Source organism: Triturus cristatus, chromosome 9 (assembly GCF_964204655.1).
Source record: "Triturus cristatus chromosome 9, aTriCri1.1, whole genome shotgun sequence".
NCBI lineage: Eukaryota > Metazoa > Chordata > Amphibia > Caudata > Salamandridae > Triturus > Triturus cristatus.
Window position 1 is genome coordinate 324,410,347 of NC_140592.1, and position 21,646 is coordinate 324,431,992.

Genomic DNA, 21,646 nt, shown 5'->3' on the forward strand with positions numbered 1-21,646 from the left:
TTTTAAAGTTGACATATGGAAGGAAATCGAGAGGTGAATGTAATAGTCCCGTGTACCACTGCATGGTCCTCCCAAGTTCGCCCCTCAGTTCTCAAAGGGGAAGCTGTCTTACCAGTAGAGCTTCTCTTTTTCGAATAATTTACTACCCAAGACTGGTGTGGGTAACTGATCAATGTTTTCCAACCACAATTGTGGTCTCAAACCTTTATCACATTTAGATCTGTATTACAAATTGAAGTCGGACACCCCTTACATGCCAATTTCTAGTTGCAACTCAGAATGTGTCTGCAAGGCCATTTTGCGAGTTGGATAGACATTTCTTTTTTTTATGTTTGAAAGCTTTATTAAAGAGTTGATGACAAAAGAGAGATATCAGCATAAATTGCAATACAGAAACCATTGAGAAACTTAACATTGCTAATATCAGTATTAGAAACCACAAAGCATTTTTTTAAGAGAATTTTAACATTGAGGGAGGTAATGGGAGGGGAGGATAAGGGAGGAAGGGAGGGGGAGAGGGAAAGGAAAATATAAAGATAATAAAATAGACCATACCATATCTAAAAATTACGACACATATTCAAATTGTAAAAGTCGTAAAAAGTCAGCGATGCGAAGTTACCATCATAAAACAAGCAGTAATATTAAACAAAACTTATAGTGAATAGCAAAAGGAGAGAGTTCGAGACGTTCAAGGAGGTTTAAAATTTTCTGCACTGAGACATATAGGTTTCTTTAGGGCCAAGCAGTCCAAATACGTGGTGAGAGGCAACCAGAAAAAATCAACATTACGAGCAGGTTTACAAGTGGAGGCAAAGGAAACGTCTAATCTGTGAAAGTGGCATAATGAATTCCACCAGCCTTGTAAGGAGATAGAAGCTAGAGATTTCCAGTTGGAAGAAATATGTTGGAAGGCAAGCGCAAGCGTGAGGTCAAAGAGACCGTGTAGATGAGCAGGGAGATTCAAGGAGTCAGAAAGGCTACCCAAAAAGAGAAATGAGTGTATAAAAGAGGAAGGAAGAGGGAAGATACGGGAGAGACATGACCACACTTTCCCCCAAAAAGTAGAGACAACAGGGCACAGAAAAAACATATGGAAAAGGTCAGCCTCAGAAGATGAACAAGTCCAGCATTTAGAATCGGAGGAGGGAGAAAAGCGGGATAAAGAAAGAGGAGAAAGGTAAAGCCTGTGATACAGATAAAATAAGGATTGAGTAAGAGAAGCAGAGCGGGAGATTTTTATAGATCTGGACCACAGCTTATCCCAAAGAGTAGTTGACCAAGTACAACAAAAATCCGTTTCCCAAGAAAGCTCCACTTTAGATTTGACACGGTTGGGATTAGGAGATACAAAAGATTTATAGATGAGAGATGCTTTAGGGAGTGTAGCAAGAATATTAAGAAGAGGAGAAGGAGACGACGACGGTGATGATGAGGAGGGAAGAGAGTAAAAACAATCAAGGATAATTGCCATGAGGGTTGTGAATTTCCGCAAAAAGGAGTGAGGGCACCGAAATAAAAGTTGAAATTGGGGAAAAGAGCAAGGGGATACACCGTCAAAAAGTTGGTTGACCCACATTATGCCCTTTACCTTCCATGCTTTCCAAAAAATAGGTCTATTTCTAAAAAGGATAAGAGAGTTATACCAAATAGTAGAATTTAAGAAGGATGTACGTGTGACCTCAGAGGGGAGAACCAAAGGACTTAAAAGAGAAGAGGTATGTTTAAATATGGGGCAAAGAGAAAAAGGATTCCTGGACGAGAATCGCATCACCTCGGCAAAGGAGAAGGGTAATAGTAAAGATTGCTCAATAAGAAGCCAGAGGGGCGTGAAAGGAGAGAGAGTTGATGAGATCCATCTCGAGGCCTGACGTAGAGAAAAGGATCTATGATAAAGACGGAAATCAGGAAAGTTAACCCCACCATTGGATTTAGGCTTACGGAGGGAGGCAATGGAAATTCTGGATTTCTTACCTTTCCAGAGAAAACGAGAAAGAAGAGAATCAATTTTTTTAAAGTAAGATGCAGGGATGTGAACCGGTAGCATAGAGAGGGTGTAAATTAAAATAGGGGCGATCATCATTTTGATTGAATCCAAACGACCCCACCAGGAGAGATAGAGGGGATTCCAGGCTGAGAGCGACTGATCAATCCTGGAAATAACTGCCGACAGATTCAATTTAACCGAGGATGAGATGGAATTGGAAAACAGAATACCAAGGTACTTAATCTTGGAGCTACTCCAGGCAAAACCAGTAGCAGAGAAAAGATGGGGGAGACAGGATGAGGTGAGAGGAAGAATTTCGGTTTTGTCCGAGTTGATCTTATAACCGGAAACCAAAGAAAAGGAATGAAACTCGGATAATAAGGGGGGGACGGAGGACTCAGGGTCAGAAATAAATAGTAAGATGTCATCCACATAGGCAGAAATTTTCAATTGATTAGAGCCATATGGGAAACCAGAAATGGAAGTGTTATTGCGAAGGGAGGATAAGAAGGGTTCGAGAGATAAAACAAAAAGGAGTGGGGAAAGAGGGCAACCTTGGCGAACACCTCTCTGAAGATTAAAAGATGGAGAGAGTTGTCCATTCACAAGTACCGAGGCCTTGGGGGCAGAATATAGGAGAGAGACAAGGGATATAAATTTGGGACCAAAACCATGCCACCGCAATGAAGCGAACAAAAAAGACCAGTCAACCCTGTCAAAGGCCTTCTCTGCGTCAACAGAGATAGCAGCAAGAGGGGTTGAAAGTGAGGGAGCTTTATTTAGAACGTTAAGAAGAAGGCGAGAGTTGTCCGAAGTAAGCCTGCCCTTAACGAATCCGCATTGCTCTTTGCCAATGAGGTGAGGCATAAGGGGGTCTAGGCGCATTGCAAGTAATTTGGCAAAGATTTTGTAGTCTACATTGACTAACGAAATCGGTCGGTAATTTTTACAAAACTGGTGGTCGCGACCTTCTTTGGGGATCAAACAGATGGAGGCATCTTGAAAAGTGCCTTCAGCCTTGCCAGAAGAGGAAAATGATTGAAAGAGGGCTAAAAGTTTAGGTAGTAGGATGTCTGAAAAATGCAAATAAAATTCCACAGGAAAACCGTCAGGGCCAGGGGTCTTCCCTTTAGTAAGGGCTGACAAGGCTGCAGAGAGTTCCTGAAGAGAGAGATCGAGATCAAGAGCCGGAAAATTCAGGTGAGAGTTAGACGGTACAGGGAGCTTCTCAAAATAACTCTGAATAAGGGAAGGAGTGGGAGGACACTCTGGGGTATAGAGATTCTGATAGAACAATTGAAATTGCTCAAGGATTTCTTTGTCTTTGTGGAGAAGAGGGCCAGCAGAAGAATATATAGAGTCTATAAGAGTGCGCTCCTTACGGGACTTGAGATAATTGGCCAAGAGCTTACCAGATTTATTGCGACCTCCGTAATACCGTGCACTACTGCGAAGGAGAATCGAAGAAGCGTTGTCTGTAGTTAATTTGTTGAATTCTAACTTAGCTCGCAGGAGATCCGGTGACATAAATTTATCAGAAGAAGTGTAGAACTGGTGCTCTAGAGTTTTTATATGAGCCAGGGAGGATTTCCGCTTTTGAATAAACTGTTTCTTCTTCCGAGAGACAAAGTCAATAATGAAACCCCTCGCGGAGGCTTTAAAGGAGTCCCACAGAGTGTGAAGGGAAATACTAGGGTCTGAGTTGAGAGAGAAAAATTCCTCAACGAAAGAGCGAAAAGAAGAAGAAAAATTGGGATCAGTGAGGAGTGTACTGTTAAAGCGCCAACGGGAAGGTTTAGGCTGTGGTGGGAGTAGGTCAAAATCTGTCACGATGGGAGCGTGGTCCGAGATGACAATAGGTTCAATGGAAGAAGACAGAACGTTCTGAGATAAAGAATTAGAGAGGAAAATATAGTCAAGACGAGAGAAGGATGAGTGAGGAGGAGAGAAAAAGGAATAGTCCAGCGTATCAGGGTGTGAAAGGCGCCAAGAGTCAATAAGATGTGATTGTGAAATAGTATTAAGAAATTGATTGTGGGGTTTATGTGGTGTGAAGCGGACTGTGGATTTGCGGTCGAGGAACGGGTCAACAATCTGGTTGCAGTCACCACCAAAAACAAATGATACATCCTTATATTGAACACATTTCTCTGTAATCAAAGGCCAAAAAGAACAATCTGCTTGTACAGGCCCATAGACATTAAAGACAGTCAAAGGAATCGAATTTATCAATAATTTAGCCAGTACCCAACGACCTTCAGAGTCCGTCTCCTGGGACACAACCGTACATTTAAGCCTCTTGTGACAAAGGAAAGCAACTCCATTCTTTTTGTTGTCAGAGGGCGAAAATAAGACTGTACCCACCCAACTTCTTTTTAACTTCAGGGATTCAACATCATTAAGGTGAGTTTCTTGCAAGAGAGCAATATCTGGGTTGTAGGAGGCCAAATGGGACAAAACTCTCTGCCGCTTAATGGGGTTAATAAAACCTTTTACATTCCATGTAATAACTTTGAATTAACAAATAACATAGAATCAAGTAGGACAGAAGAAGTAAAGAAGAACATAACATAACATAACACGTGTATTTGTAAAGCGCACGTTCACCACTACGGGTATCTTGGCGCTGAATAACAGATGTTTATTGTTACCCAACTCAATGAAGAGGCATACGCAAAAGACAAGTCGAAAAGGAGAAAACTTTGAGAAATATCGATGAAAAAGGTTGAGAAGAGAGGAAAAAAGGTGAATGGAAACAAAGGAAAATCGGAATTGATCAACCCGTACAGGGAAGAGAAAAGGATAAAGGAAACGGGAAAGGAAAATAAGTACAAGGAGAGACAGCACATATCCCAAAGGGACGACTGAGGAGAACATACCTGAGGGGAATACGAAATAGGACAACGGGGAAATGGCGACACTCAACGAGACAGATTCCCCAAGACGGGAGACCAGGCCGGATCGCACCGGAACATAGAACATAACCGAAGAGCCAGGTTGAGGGGAAGTCGGTCCATCTAGATAAATGAATAAAGAAAAAGTAACATTTGAAAACATGAAAACATACTATGACGAACCAAGGATGAAAATGCAAATGTTGAAGGACAAAAACTGGACACAATTCTTATATAAAGGTATGAGGGAGTTTGAAGTTAGAAACATGTGAGTAAGAAAAACATATTTATAATCTAATACGTAGAATTAATAAACAGAGACAGAGGCAGGGACAGAAATGGATGACCTGTAAGGGAAGCAAAAGTTAGACATTTCAAGTAATCAAAAAGTGTAAAACAATTAAACAATCTGCCACAAGAAGATGAGGAGGTCTCCATAGCAGAATTAGAACGGGTATGAATGAAATTTTTGAGTTCAGCAGGATCCTGAAAGGTCCAAGTCTGATTCTGTAACGTAACTTTGAAAGTGCACGGGTGAAATAAACCAAATATAGCACCAAGGGACCTCAGCGGAGCTCGTAGGGACAAAAATTCCTTCCGACGAGAGGCAGTAGCATTTGAAACATCTTGGGAAAGATACACTCTCTGACCCAACCAGGAGATCTGACGCTTGGCTCTGGACGCTGAAAGGACAGAGAGAAGATCTGTGAATTTCAGAAAAAGGATAATGACTCCCCTTGGCCTGGTTGACGTGGATGAACGAGGACCAAGTCTATGCGCTCTCTGAATATTGAGGGAGGTGGTGGATGGCATGTCCAAAAGCTTCGGGAGAAAGGAGGAGAAAAAGAGCACAGGGTCGTCCCCTTCTAAAGCTTCCGGCAAACCATAAATACGGAGGTTGTTCCTCCTGTTCCTATTTTCCAACTCCTCCGTGTGTTGCTGAAGCGCCAGAACAGATTTTTCTAAGGAGGAAACTCTCTGGGAGGTAGAATGAAGGTCCGAAACCTGTTGCTCCACAACTGTAACTCTGTTGTCGATAGATGACCATTTCTCCTCAAGAAACTGCATCTTACTATTGGTCTCCTCAACAAAAGGCCGAAGGGCACGAATTTCCTCAAAGAGCATCTCCATGGAAATGGGGGATGGTGGCTTCTCTGATGAAGACGCATCTTGTTTAAGGCGCTTAGAAGATGAAGCTGATGGGGGAGAGGATTTGTTTGAAGGAGACTGTGTTGAGGAGGAGCGGGGGAGGGTTACTCCCGCCATTGGTGCTACCTTGGTAGGAGAGTCCGTCGGTATATGAGGTGAAGAGGTTACCACAGGAGAGTTCCTCGAAGGGGTAAAGACGAACTTTGGATTACGTAGCTTGCCCATAGAAGCCAGTCAGAAGTGACAAGCAGCAAACAAGAGGGCGACTGTGAGGAAAGGCCAAAAAAGTGAAGGGGTTCAGTCGCATAGAAGTGGAGCAGTAATCCTAGGAGAGCTTGTGGAGTAAATAAAGAAATGTTCCAGAGTAAGCAGAGACAAGCCAGTGCCAAACTAAGCAAAAATGCAGAGTGCAGCGTCAGTAACCAACCAGGTCATGGACGTCCCCCGTCAGAAGCAGTGATGAGCGCAATCAAAAAGGGAGACAGGAACATAGCAAAGAAAAAGTCATTTATCAGAAACTACCTCATTCCATCCACGTGGGGCAGCCCAGGTTAGAAGATATCCATGTGGCATGGCAGCGCCCAGAAAGGATGACACAGCAATCAGGAGGCGTAGAACCCCACAAAAAGAGCAATGCGGGGCAAATGCAGCCAAGCCGGCAGAAAGACGAGCATCGCGCCACAGACAAAATGGCGGCCGCTCTCTGAGGAGAGAACGAATGCGGTGAGAAAAGAGGCACCCCGGCCCTAAAAATGCGTCAAAAAGCGCTCACCAGAAGCGCGCTGCATTCCGACATGAGAATCCAATGTCTGTGGCGGAAAAATGCTCTCCGGAGGGGAAACGGGATGACTGAGAAGCTCCGGTGCGTCGGAGGTCCCGCGTCAGGCGGCCATCTTGGTCGGCGTCGTGGCCACGCCCCCTGGATAGACATTTCTGACCCCTAAAGTAGCTGTTATACATTGTGAGAAACTGGTTTGCTGTTGCAAAGCAAGTGATTTTGTGAATCGCAGTCTTGGAGACCTCAAAAGCCTTTTGTACATCGGGCCCTCAATGAGTCCAGTTCACAACACAGGATGGAATGATACAGCAATTTTTGGCTTGATTCTTAGGAAATGAAACTCACGTTCTTAGAAAACTTAATTCTCCCACCCTTGGGCACCTCAGGGCAAACCTAACAAGCATTGGCATAGCCAATAGGTCTTGCCTTTGGGACATTATAAGTGTTTAGCCATGCAACAGTTGATGTTGCACCAAGGATATTGTGTTGCATAATTAAATACTTGTAAGGTCCCAAAGGCGAGACCTATTGGCTATGCCAATGCTTGTTACGTTTTGCTTCAACGAAGAAGGGAGAGGTTCTTCAAGCTGATATAAACTTCTGCCAGCAGACCTACCTTGGACAAGTCACTTTCTTCTGAAGCACAAAACATTTACCGACACACCTTTGGGCACGGAGCCACTGTCATCCTGACAAAAGTCAAGTTTTTTTACTCAAACAAAAATCACTCCATTTCCTTTCAGGAGTATATGTTGTCCTCCTGATGGGATATCTTCTTCCCCAGTAGATGGTAGAGTATCCACACATTTCCATCAGTAGACACTCCTCAAGCAACAGCCTAGGTCACAGGACATTACCAAAGAAGTTCTTTCTTTCTTCATGCCACCTGTATTTACATTTTCACTGCGGGGCCTTCGGAGAGACCAACAATCATCAGCCAGACATCCAGAAATGGCTACATCTGGGATCCTTAGAACTCATTCCAGAAGACCAAAAGGACAAGGGTTCTCACTCTCATTATTTTATTGATCCGGAGGAAACCTTTGCAAAATGTTCTATCTTTAGGATGGAAATCAGGGTATTACATGTGCCAGCTGGTGAAGTTCGAAAGTGGTGAAGTGTAACCTCCCCCCAAAAATTAATGCACTTGGGTGAGCGTAGTGAGTGAGCGTGACACCACAAAAGAAAGATTGAGGGTTTACCCACCCAAGCTTTTTTCTTTAAATAGGGATAGATTGGACATTTTTCAGCATAGTACTCCAGAAGGAACTCCGTGACCCCTGATAACTAGTACAGTTGGTACTCTGAATTAACTTTTGTGTACAGATGGCATTTTAAGAAGGCCATATACATGCCTCTGAGCAGGGCCGGCTTTAGGGCAGTGCGACTGGTGCGGCCGTGCTGGGCACTGACCTGTGGAGGGGTCGCTGACGTTATGGGGGTGCTGTGTTTAGCAATAGCTTATGATTGGAGAGATGAGGGACACTTTTGCCCGGTGGTAGTGAGAGAATCCGAAGAGGTGGTCATGGGGTGTGGGGCCGCCAAAAATGATTGTCGCACCGGGCGCCACCAGTGCTAAAGCCGGCCCTGCCTCTCTGCATACTTTTATGCATGTATACATACATGTGCACATAGCTTAAGCCTTACATACATAAATGTATGCATGCATATACATACATGCAGAAAGGCATGCTTGCACACACATACATAAACACATAGTTGATGCATAAACATATACATAAATCTGTACAAGCAAACAATGCATACTTATCGTCTCAAATCATTTAGCTATACATTTTACTCAGAGCTTTATCTCCGAATTCTCGTGGTGCTCGTCTAGCCGCCCTCCTCAGTACATAGTGCTAGGTGTAGGTGTTACAGCATGTTGCATACGTCTCTAGAGGTTGAATTTGTCCTACAGATCCAACATTTTCCTGTTGTGAGCATCTCATCCAGGCCTGTATTCATTTCCATCCTGTTAATTGTGGTTGTACGTTTGTATCAGAAATGGCAAGACCACACTTTGTAAATAATAAAACCAGGACTGGATAAACTGCTAAACTGGGACTAAGCAGGATCCCTGAGTGATGTAGTTCGTGCTTTTTCATAAGTTATGCGCCCTCCATGGCCACTGCCTTTGATATCGAGGCTTCAGTGTAAATGGTTCTGATTTTGAATGCAGGGTAGTCGCCAAAAATACAGTTTGCTTGCTGCCGTTTTTTTTCCGGTGCACACCACAGTGCTTAATTTGTGAAATAACAAGTGCCAGGGCCCCGACCAGGAGGCCACTGCAGCTTGCACCGCCAATTGCCCTGTCATCGATGCCAATGACGTATCAAAACCACCACTGACCATCTCTCTCACCTGCAAGTGGGACAGTTTTGATTACTCTAGATCCCCAAGGCTAAAGGAATGGCTGGGAGGCAGATAGTATTTTTTTTAATGTATATTGTATTTATAATCAGCCGTTGTTCTGCTCATCTCTAAATTAGATGAGCAGCGCCACCATGTGGCAGAGTGTTTTAAGTGTGGTGATGACAATAAAGTGCTGGTGCTGAGCACCGGAAGCCACCTGTTAAAATTAAGGGCTAGATTCATCCAGAATTTATTAGGATGGTCTGAAGTCGATTTTGCTCTTGGTTTAGGTTCAAACTAAAAAAAAGAGAAAATACTACTAGCGAGCCAGAGGTTGACCGAATTATTGTGTGACATTTGGTATCCTAGTCCTAACACCGCCTCTTGGGTTTTAAAGGGTTCATTCAAGCTGTAAAATAGTTAGAGAATTAAGCACCACCTGCTGGGGTTTGTATCTGATTGGCAGATGGCAGGCCTTATTCGTGGCCTAACATTGCAAGACGTTTGATAGATGAGCAGAGATCGAATTTATATAATTCTACATAAAGCCCATTATAGAAAGTGCAATATAAAAAATGTGCTATAATGCACTCCAGAATTTCCATCCAAAATGTGCACATGTTCACCTCCAGGATGTCCACTCTTCTTTGTTTGGCACCAACATGTAGACAAAGTGGTCTTCCTATGTGCATACCCCTGCTTCTATACCCCAGCAGAAGAAAGCACTGCCTTAAAATAAAATGATTCAAGATTGGGGTTGCTGCAGGGGCACAGGACAGAGGCGTGTTTACTGTCAGGAACATGGAGCTGTCCATACCAGTCTTAGTAGCTGCTTTGCTGGTAAACTTTGAATGAACATTGGGTTGATGCTTTGTGAGGTTGAATCCAAATCAAATGGGCAGTTCATACATAAAACGCAAGTCTGCATACCTACCTAATTCATGCATATACACAAAATAAATACACAATTAGGACCAGGAACTACCAAACCATGAACATCGGCAGAGGGATAAGAGAGAGCAGAAACCAACATAACAGGCTGTGAGAGGTAACAACAATTTAGATTTTTGATGATGTAGAAATAGATTACCATTTAAGACTACTGTCGATGCCAGTTGCCCTGTTAAGTTTTCTTTTAGAATCATATATTTTTTAATTACAAGGATTCAGAAAATATGTAGCAGGCAGAGAAAGGACTGAGGTGTGAAGCACAGAGAATGAGCATGTTAGATCAGACCGTGCTGAACAAAGCGAGACCGGAAGGCAAGAGGGCGACGGTGAAGTTAGGGTGAGACAAGGAAGGGAAGGCTCTAAAAGGGCAGTTTTTGGGGTGTCGGGTGAAATTGAGAAAGTGGGGGGGGCTAGAGAGAGCTAAGAAGTGAGTGAGATGAAATGGTACGTGGATGCAGAGGAAAAAAAAGAGAGCAGGTTTACACAAATGAATTCTTAGCAAATTCAACTGATGCCTCATTAAAGTGGGAGCCCCTACTTCCTACATATCGCCTCTCCCCTGCTAGCCCTGCAGCCTATGAGTTGCTGGCTCTGGCAGGGGATTAGGCTGTATTCGTGATGGACGGCATGTGCTCTGATGTGTACAGCTAACAGGGCAGCTAAGCATGATCAAGCCCTTCCTGGGTAGCAGCATCATGTTACTTTCATGGCTGTCATACATGTCACAGCTTGACTCAACTATTTTGAGTGGGGTCATTGATCCCATCTTGTGGCTAGTGGGGAAGGGTTGAGTTACAGCAGGTGAGTGATGTACAGCCTCATGGCAGGCTGCAGCCAACACTTCCGAGGGGAGATGAGATTAGCACTAGTTAAGTTTGACTGCATTCATCCTATGGAACTAGTGAGCTATAGAACGGTAAGGCCTATGTAGTGACGTCATTCCTAATTTAATGCGCACTTGTGGAGTGGCCTGCGGAAAGGTTCTGTTTGCCTGCCCCTCACGCGCAGCAAGGGTCAGGCAGATATGCAAATATCGTATCACAACCTAGCATTTTGTCTCAAATATGTTTAGAGATGCCCCAGGCTAAAATTAGGAGGAGGGTCCGATCCCCAACAACCTAATGCACAAGCTACCACTGATTACTGTGGAAGATACGGTATAATTAGCAAATTATGAATGTGCAGGTTGTTCAATAAAAAGACTGTGAAAGCCTCCCTTCTCCCTTACCTGGATAAAAAAAAAAATGTGTGCAAATTTAAGATTTTCTCCATTCTCTTACTGATAAGAATTTTACCCCTCTGAAGATCTGTTTGACATCCTAATCACCTCTTCCAATCACCGTGGCTGCACTGGACATGCGGCAGCATTAACGAAAATGAAATCCTTCAAAGCCAATGCGATGAATGACAATGCATAAAATCAAGTAGATCTTGAAATCCAGAGGAAGAATTCTTGCATTCAATTTCACAGAACTGCGGGTCACATCCACAGCATAGTCCCTATGAATGCAGTTATCTCCTGTATCTCACAGTTTTCATTAGGGACCACAATCTAGGGAAAATTAGAACAAATATGTTCTATCCTATCCTATCCCTTTAAATTGTTTGGGACAGTGTCACATCATTTGGCTGGCATCTTGTTGAGCATTCTGAGCTTTCGGGCTCTTCAGCTGTTTAAGCACCCAAAGGTTCGCCATGTTTGAATTAAATGCTCACCTTAATCTGTCGATCATAACTCTTTTTACTTTTTGAATAGCCTGAGCCATGTAGAGCGACAAAGGCAAGGATGCAGTCATGAAGTAATTTTAGAGATGGCTAGTTTGTGGTTCATTACTACATAAGGTAGGAATCTTTAAATGGGTGCATCTTCAACTCTTTCCTGAATTGTAGCAGGATTTGGGTGGTCATGTTGGATTTGGGGTTGTTCTCCATCCTTCTCAGTGTTTCAAAGATCTAACACGTGCAAATTCATCTGTGGAAGTTGCAAAGGTATGGTTGAACCAGCTCACAATGTCCCCACCTCTGCCATCTAGTGGCCATTTAGGACACTCCCTGTGAAGGACCTGAGAAAGGTTATTGTTAGTTTTGTGGCTATGATAGGTCTCCAATGATGGCTTGGCATGTTTTTTTTCCAGATTACCTCTCTTGAATTCAAAGCTGAGCATATGATGGTCTAAGTATTCTCGAAGAGATGTCTAAGCCCAAGAGAGCACCCAGTCTTGGAAATGCCCTTCATCATGAGCAGGCGAACATGGATTAAGACATCTCTATCTGGTTCCCTTTTAGAGGCCTCACAACTCTAAAGCTGACAAAAGGGCCACATAATGTGGTTGTGGATCATGCACTGAGATTTTATACTAACTGAAACCGCAAGACTATTTATGGATTATGTTTAAAATTACATTTTCAGGAAAGCCTGTATTCCTGCTGAATGTTGTGAGTTCATGCCGGCTGCAGTTAGGGCAACCTTAGTGTCTTTTCTGAAGTTTGTATCTTATAGAAACTTCAAGCTGCAGATTCCTTACCTTAGAATATTCCCCAAGCATCAGACTGAATCAGGAAAATCTTGAGTAGTACCTCTGCATGATGGAAGATGGCACGGATCGGCTTCACGGTGGCGTCAGCACTGGATGTGACATGTGTGGTGTGTATATAGGCGCTACCCCAGCGTGCTGACATCAGTCGCTTTATTCCTGCATCATCAGTGCAGATCCCGAACAGCTACCTTAGTCATTTTTTACTGTTCTTTCTGACTCTTTGTCGACCGTTTTTGACCTTTTGCTCCCTGTGTGCCTTTGGGAATGTCGCCTAAGAAACCTGTGGGTTTTAAATCTTGTGGAGCTTGCCATTGCAAATGTCTGTGACAGACCCCCACTTGTTTTTTTATGGAGCCTGGAGCCAGACCATGACTCCAAGACCTGCCCTGACTACCGTGCGATGAATCCCAAAGTGATCCAGCTGTGAGCGTTGGAAGTTCCTGGTCGCTTGACACTGGACGACTTTGTGCCGCTCCATGTCCTGGTTGCTTGGAAGGTCCCAGGCACGCTCTCGGAGTCGTTCTAGTCGATCATCATTGAGATGCAAGTCGTCATCGGTAAGTTGCACACAAAGAAGAAAAACAAGCAAAAAACAAGCAAATTCACTGTGCCGGTCCAAATCCTCAAACTAGGCATGGGAACAATGCCACAAGTCTAGATCCCCCTCTCACACTTTCTCCATGGAGTCTGAGCCAGGGCCTGCTCCGCGCCTCCTTGAATTTCCCGGAGCTGGAGCAACCCCATATCAATTGAAGGAATTTTATGAGGCTATGAACCTCATCTGTGGACGAGCCAAACCCTCTGAATCGTCTTTGGGCTCATGGGCTCGGAAGGAGTCCCAATAAGGGTTTCGCTAGTAAGGCCGTTTGGATCCGGGTCTGGATCCAGACCGACTCTAGTCACAAATCCACAACCTTCACCAGAGTTCAGCCAAGTGACAACGTTCCTGGCAGTACCGATGCCCTTCAGCGGTGCCGACCACATAGTCATTCTGGACTCTGCTATGGAGCTGGACTGGCATCAACACCGGCTCCGACCAGCCCAAGAACTTCCAGATGTGAGACAGTGCCTTCTTTTCCTACCGGGCTCTGTGAGGAATATTCTTGGGGTGGATCTGAGGATCCTTATGGTTATCCTGATTCCCTTGAGGAACCCTTGTCCGAGGATAACTGGTATGAGAGACTGGTGGATGCCAGTGGTCTGGACACCTTGCCAGACACTGGCCTATCCTCTCTTCCTAGTGTGGCTATGGGGGAAGGGGCTTTCTTTGCCTTGATGGTGTTTAAGGCGGCTGAAGTCCTCAACCTTGAGCTGCTTTTGGTGCAGGTAAAGACCAATGTCTTTATGGAGATACTTCAACCCAGTTTGTCCCACACGGAACCCCTCCTCCCCTTCAAGTAAGCCCTCACTGATGTCCTACTCAGGGCTTGGGCCAAGCCCTGCAGAGGCGCTCCTGTACACAGGACGATCTCTTGCCACCACTGCCCCCAAAAACCTGGCAGTGCAGGCCTCAGCATCCAAACTTAACCCTGGCGCGCTCCCTACTACACCACCGGATAGGGAATCCAAGAGGCTGGATGCCTAGGGTAAGATGGTTTTCTCTTCCACTGGCCTTGCACTGTGGTCAGTGAACACTGCATGTCTTTTGGGCCGGTATACCCACACAGTATGGGACTTAGTTGGGCAAGTGCTGCCCATGGTCTGGGAAAAGGCCTGAACTATCCAAGGCTGCTGTCGATAGTTGGGATGCAGCAAAGTTCACAAAACACTAGGTGGAGCGATTGCTTAATCTGTGGCACTTCGTCATCATATCTGGCGGATGTCAGCTGGTTTTTCGCGGTACATCCAGGCATCCCTTATGGACATGCCCTTCGATGGCAGTCGTCTGTTCGGGTACAAGACTGATTCAGTACTCAAGCACTTCAAAGACAGTGGGGCGTCCGCCCAGTCATTGAGACTAGCCATGTTACTATGCCTGCCACACTCTTCCTTTCACTCCTTCTACGGCAATAGTAGGGGCTACCAGCTGCGTTAATTACCACCCAGCCACTATAGCCAACAGTCTCCTCAGTCCTTTCGTGGCAAGGGACGCTGCTCCCACAAGCCATGTGGGACCCAAAGTCCGAGATCAGCATAGTCTGCCACCCCCCAGTAGTCACAGCCTCCAACCCCCTTTAATATGCCTTTCCAACGTGATGAGATCAGGCACCACCTGCCCAAATGGCAATAAATAACTTTGAACAAGTGGGTGCTCTAAATTTTTCAGCTAGGTTACGCCCTTCCATTCACTGAAACCCCACTGCCCATGCCACCATCAGATCGGCTGACTAAGGACCATCTCTCCCTGCTGCATGTGGAATTGTAGGCTGTTTTGGTCAGAGGAGCTGTCTAGAGGATGCTGACTTGAGAAGTAACTTGTGGTTGCTATTCCTGCTACTTTCTTGTGCCAAAAAAGGACAGGGATCTCCATCCTATTCTAGAGTTACGCCCTCTCAATTACTTTCTGAAAAAGGAGGAATTCATAATGCTCACTTTGGCACAGGTCATGTCTGCTTTGGATCCTGGAGATTGGATGCTGGACTTGCAGGGAGCATATTTCCATATAGACATCCTGACGGCTCACTGCTGTTACCTGAGGTTCACAGTAATTCACAAGCACTTTCAGTTATCTTTGTTCGCCTTTGGCCTTATCAGCTCCCCCCTAGGTGTTCACAAAAGTGATGGTGTTGGTTGCAGCTCATCTGCGTGGAGGTCAAGGGTTCCAGTCTTCCCCTACCTCGACGACTAGCTGTTGAAGGCAGGCTCTCCCCAGGCAGACATCACCCACCTCCAGACCATGGCAAACCACCTGCACTCGCTGGGTTTCACTATAAATGTGCCAAAGTCCCTCTCAGACGCTCCCTTTCATGTGAGCCATTCTGGACACTGCAGTTCTGTGCATATCCTCTAGAGTGGCAAGTCCAGGGTATTCAGGCTATGATTTCGATGTTTCAGCATCTATCCTGGATTTTGTTGAGACTGACTGAGGCTGCTGGGTCACCTGCCCTCCTGCTGGTAAAGCATGCCTGCTGGCATATGTGGGCTCTGCAGTGGGACCTGAAGTCCCAGTGGGTGCAGGATCAGAGGAATCTCTCCGGCATGGTCCAGATATCAGAGGGTAGTGCAAAAGGTCTGCAGTGGTGGCTGATTTACCATGATTGGGTCAACTGTAGACCGCTCTCCCTTCTCCACCCTGATGTGTCACTCCTGGGTTGTGGCAGCCATTTGGGAGATGCAGAGATCAGAGGACTCTGGTCTCCAGCAGAGTCTCAGCTCCACATTAACTTATTTGAGTTGATAGGGATTCGCTTGGCTTTGAAAGCCCTCCTCCCATCCATCAAGGGTAGGCTGGTTCAGGTGTTCATGAACAACACTACTGTCATGTGTTACTACAAGAAACAGGGCAGTGTCCTGTTGTGGCTCCTGTGCCAGAAGGCCTTGTGCCTCTGAACAAGGCTTGACCATCAGGATATCTTCCTGGTCATAGAACACCTGGTGGGCCCTCTGAACGTCAGGCTGGACAAACTCAGCGATTGATGCCTTGGGGATCACAAATGGCGTCTTCCATCTGGAGGTGATACAAGGTTCCTTCTGTGACTTGGGAGAACCTTGGCTAGATCTATTGGCCAGGGCTGAGAACGCTCAATGCCAGCACTTATGAACGTTGGGGTTTCCAAGGCGGTGCTCGATTGGAGGCACATTTCATCTCAAGTGGGCCTCCGGACTCTTTCGTGCCTTTCTGCCAATACCACTTCTTCCCAGAGTTCTGAAAAAGATCAGGACAGACTGGGACTACGTCATCCTAGTGGCTCCAAATTGTGTACGAAGAGTATAGGATCCTGAACTCCTGAGCATGAGCATTGGTCCTCCAATCAGGCTGTGCCTGCTGGATGACTTCTTGTCACAGAAACAAGGCAGGGTCCTCACCCGAACCTGCGCACGCTCCACCTTCATGAATGATTGAGCGGTGGCAGTTAAGAGCCCTCGATCTCCTTTGAAAGTATATGAGGTCGTCTTGGCAGCCAGGCATCCATCGAAAAAGACCATATACGCCAGCCACTGGAACAAGTTTGTGGCTTAGTGTGCTGTAAAACATATTGATCCACGATCTGCACCCTTGTCCAAAGTGTTGTTTTTGTTCCATCCTTAGCCTGGCAAGCCTTGCCTTGGGCACAGTTTAGGGGTATCTCTCTGCCATATTGGCTTTCTTGTGGTTGCCGAATCAACCCTTCCTGTTCAAGTCACGTGTTGTAACTTGTTTTCTGAAAGGTCTTCAACTCCTGTTCCCTTCAAAGCCTTTTGTTATGCCCCAATATGATCTGAATTTGGTGCTGATCTATCTGATGTGTTTCCCTTTCAAACCCATGCATATTTATCCCCTCCGACTACAGATTCTCAAGACGGTTCTCTTGGTGGCCATGACATTGCTCAGGAGGGTCAGCGAGTTACAGATCAGGTCTATCCAAACTCTGTATACCAGTTTCTTCTCAAATAAACTGGTTCTTTGCATCTGTGCCTCTTTCTTACTGAAGGTAGTGATGCCTTTCCATGTCAGCCAAAGTATCACACTGTTAACCTTCTTTTCTCCACCACACCCCTCCAAAAAGGAAGAGAGACTCCACCATATAGACCCGAAAAGTGTGTAGTGTGTCTATCTCTATCGTACCAAAGAACACTGGGTAGACCATCAGCTCTTTGTGGGGTTCACTGGTGCGAAGAAAGGGTAAGCAGTGCAGAAATGGACTATCTCCAGATGAATTGTACTCTGCTTTAAGATTTACCATGCACTGGCCAAGAAGCAACAACCCGAGTGCTTGGGCGCTCATTCTACCTGAGCCAAAGCTGCGACCACTGTGTTACCTCATGGAATCCCTACCCCGGACATCTGTCAAACTGCTACGCGGGCATCCTTGCACCCGTTTACCAAACACTATTGCATTGACAGTGAGGTCCGTTGTGATGGGCACTTTGCCCGTTCTGTCCTCCACGACTTTTTGGTCCAAGCCAGTTTGCAGACCCACCTCCAGGGAGGTATGGCTGTAGGATCTATTCTAAGATAAGATAATTCATAAAGAAATTGATCATAGCGCACTGGGGTGTCGCCTATATGGACACTGTGCACATCACTTCCGGCGCAGATGATGCCTACGATGCTAACGTGGAGCCAATCGGCACCACCGTCCTGCAACCAAAGGTACTGCTCAAGATTTTCTGGATCCAGTCTGATGCCTGGGAGATATATTGAGGTTTGAGATCTACAGCTAGATAGTCTTTACCAGATAAGGCATTACTGAAAGTACGTAACTTGTTCTTCTGAGCTGCGTATGAGTATTACAGTGGCTAGCAAATATGCAGTGTGTAAACTCTTCTCTACAACAAAACTTGTTTTGCTGATCTCGCCAGGGATTCCGTTTCTGATGAGTTTTTCTGAAGCTTGGTCTGTCTTATACTTTTGGTGTTCTCCTTATAGTTTCTGTACAGATAGCTACTTAAATTGTAGGGGAAAAAATGATCAGACACAGGAGTGATACAAAGTTAATCACCTAAAATAACTTACTTACCTCTAGTACATTAAGCACTTTCTTTCATGAACGCACCTCATACTTAGTTGGCTTGGCTTCAGATACATTAATGCTTTCTTCTGTCTGAATATGTTTTCAAAATAGGAAGAGAGGAGTTCAGAGGCAGTCTAGCATGGGCAATGCCATGCAGTATGGCTCTGTTATGCTATTTCAATATGGTCAGCACCAAATAAAGCACTGGGAATTCTAGGTATTAGGTGTTGGCCATAGTTATGAGACTAAAGCCAGTTTCAACCACTAGTATCTGTGGAAGCAGACCTATGGATTAAATACAGAAATCCACCGTTTAAATTTTGTTAAACTGATGGAGGATCCAACACCATGAGTAACGCTGAATAAAAGAGATTGTATCACCCTAATACAGGTCTTCCTCTTCGTCCACCCAACAGCACTTCTCTTGCTATTGTATCAATAACCTATGAAATGGTCAGTTTTCATCTATCCATTATTCGTTATATCAACATTAAACATTTGAATATCAAGAGTTATTGGCATAATGTTTTACAAATAGATATCCACAAGGTTTAAATGAAAGGATAGAAAAAAAGTCACACTTGCAATCCAGAACTGATGGGAAAAAACAGACTGTCATGGGACTATTTAAAGTGAGGGGTCATGGGAAGAAGAAATGAACAATGCAATGCTACTGGAGTGTGAACACTGCTTAACATTCCAAGAACCAATAAATATTGGGATGTGCCCTTTGCAGCATCAAGGGTTGATGAGAAATGTTGGTTAGCTTGATTTATTAGTATTGGTTGTGATCATTTGTGTTTACTGACCTTTTCTTTTATGTTCTTTTGATTTACATAGAATAACTGAAATTTTGTGATTTTGTGAACTCCTGTAGGACATATAGTGTGTCTGAAATGCTGTGAGTAAAAGGAATTGCGTATCAAAGATGTTGAATCGATATTCAATCATTTGTCATTAATTCAATGAATACTAAAACTGAACATTTATTAGATTGCTCATAATTTAATGATATAACATACACATTAGGAATTAAGGAAGGTTGAACATGCCTGATCACATGCATAGTTGATTGAGAGAAGTAAAGCCCTTGACTGTTTAACACCAATAACTTTAGAACAAAGAGCCTGCATTCATCTTTGTAAGGAAAAAAGGCCTGAAGAGTGACGCTCAGCTATATTCATAGACCGATATCTTTTAAAAAGCTAGATAAATGACACACATTTCAGAATAACCAGGAAGGAACGTTATATCAGTGAATTGGTGCATAGTCTAGTTGATCTAGGAATTGAACCTAGTGGCTGACGGCATTAAGGGATAGTAGGAGTGCACACACAAATGCACACAATGTGTTAAATACACATACATTTTCATTAAATCTGCGTAGATTGAAGATTAGATATTGTTTAGTACCTTGTTTTTAGATGAATTGGCATTACACAGGCTTCTAGCGGTACTTTGTAACTTATGAGGAAAAGTGTGTTCTTCCTATCAATATGACAAATTGAGGTCTTTTATTTAACATCAGATTTCTGTACCTGCGAAACAAGCTGTGCAGCTGGCAGAGGCCCTGCTGAAGAATAGCGAGGTTAAACTGTCTGGTCTTGCTGCCAGGGACAGTCTGCGGCTCGAGGCGGGACTTTGTCTGTACGGAAATGACATTGATGAGACCACAACACCAGTGGAAGCAAATTTGGTTTGGACCATAGGTAAATATGCAACTATTAGATGAATAACATTTTCATATTGATTGTAGACCTTTATTGGCTTAATATCTCTCATTTCTTATGGCCCATTGCTCCAGGTATCTACATTTGTTAAAGCTGTTCTTGATTTTGTGACCAGTTTTCTTGGACAGAGTTGATCATAGTGCTGAAATCACAGTTGTCTGAGATGTGTTTTCCACAGTGCAGTTCTGCTTCTTGTGCTGGTATCCGTTGTAAACCCGATGCCTTATTATGGTTTAATTTCTTGGAATATTACTTATCAGAGCACATTCCATCAACAGTAAGCTACTACTCCCAGTTGTGGACTTTAAACTGCTCCTTGCCAGAGAAAGACTGTTGAATTCCACCCACTTCACTTCACCCTCAAAGATTCCTCATGCTCAATGACGCAGAAAGCTACTACTCTTCACCCACATAATGAAACACCCACTAAAACTTCCTACATTGAAGAGACAGTCTTTGAAAGACCCTGGCTTTCTCTTTTCGCTGCCACTCACTCATTTTACTTTATAGTTCTGTGTGTTCTGACTATGTTGTGATTGTTATTTAAGAAAAGATTGATAATTCTGGTCAGCAGAGCAAGAAATACATGAAATTAACATAACATATTTATGGATTTTATTGTTATAGCTTTTTATGTATATTACAGGATAACTCTAGGCAGAATTGTTTTTCTGTGATTTTTCTATAAAATGTTTACTTGCAGCATATTTTACTTAAATGAAAGCATTCCAAAGCTATTTAATTTTGTCTCTTCAGAATTTAAACATCTTTTAACTCTTATCTTATAAATATGTTTATTTTCTTTAAATAACGATAAAAGTCTGTTCAATCAACATAATCTGTTTTCCCCTAGAAAAAAGCAACTCTTCAAAAAGATGCACATTACGTTGAATTATATTTTGGCAAAAAAAGTTTTGAAACAGCTTGACTCCTGGTAGATCTACCAACATACCGTGCATTGCACTTTTGACACAGATGCAATTGACACAAGATCAAAGGCAAAAACAGACAATTAAGTGCCCGTTCAGGTGTTAAAAAGACTTCTAAATCGGGCAACTCGAGAAGCGGGCTTACCTGGTAATAGGCAGATACTTCATCCAAAGTGGTAAAAAAACATGGTGCTCTCCAGAGTACAATTTAACATTTTTGTTTGATAGTGAAAGCCAATCTACTTTGACATTTCTGTTTAAACTTCTATGGTCAATGCAAAACCTGGTTTATCCTCTAGGCTTTTTTATTTGACCTTTGTGGCCTACCGCTCATTGATTTCAGTATTTTACGTGATCTTTTCTTTATCCACAGTCTTTTGAAATAGTACACATCTCACCTTATGAGTTTCATTAACACACTTCTCTTTATTTGGAGCTACTACTTGTTTTCCTTTACATACCTCAAGCTCTGCTTGAAAGCTGTTCCTGGGGATTGCTTTTGGGACAAATTTTATCTTCGAAAGGGATGAAAACAACTCTGAATCTCACTTAACCTAAGCCATACGTAATCTTTCCAACAGTGTGCCTTCTTTTGAGTTTTAAGCACCCTGACTTCAAAGTATCCTTCTATGCCAAAGCACTTCCCTAATCCTCACCTGTCTCAATATCAGGTTTGTGGAGTGGTTCTAAAATAATTCCTCTTTTTATATTTGTTTTGTTAAATTTATCATCTTAATGGTTT

General features: G+C 43.8%; 1 protein-coding gene across 1 annotated transcript in view; it reads left to right on the forward strand.

Annotated features, from left to right (window-relative positions):
- The window catches only part of AMT (aminomethyltransferase), a 194,883-nt gene that overhangs the window by 132,535 nt on the left and 40,702 nt on the right, over positions 1-21,646 (forward strand). The window contains exon 7 of the mRNA XM_085625050.1: positions 19,774-19,954. Coding sequence (XP_085481176.1) covers positions 19,774-19,954 — 181 coding nt within the window. The remainder of the gene's footprint in view (positions 1-19,773; positions 19,955-21,646) is intronic.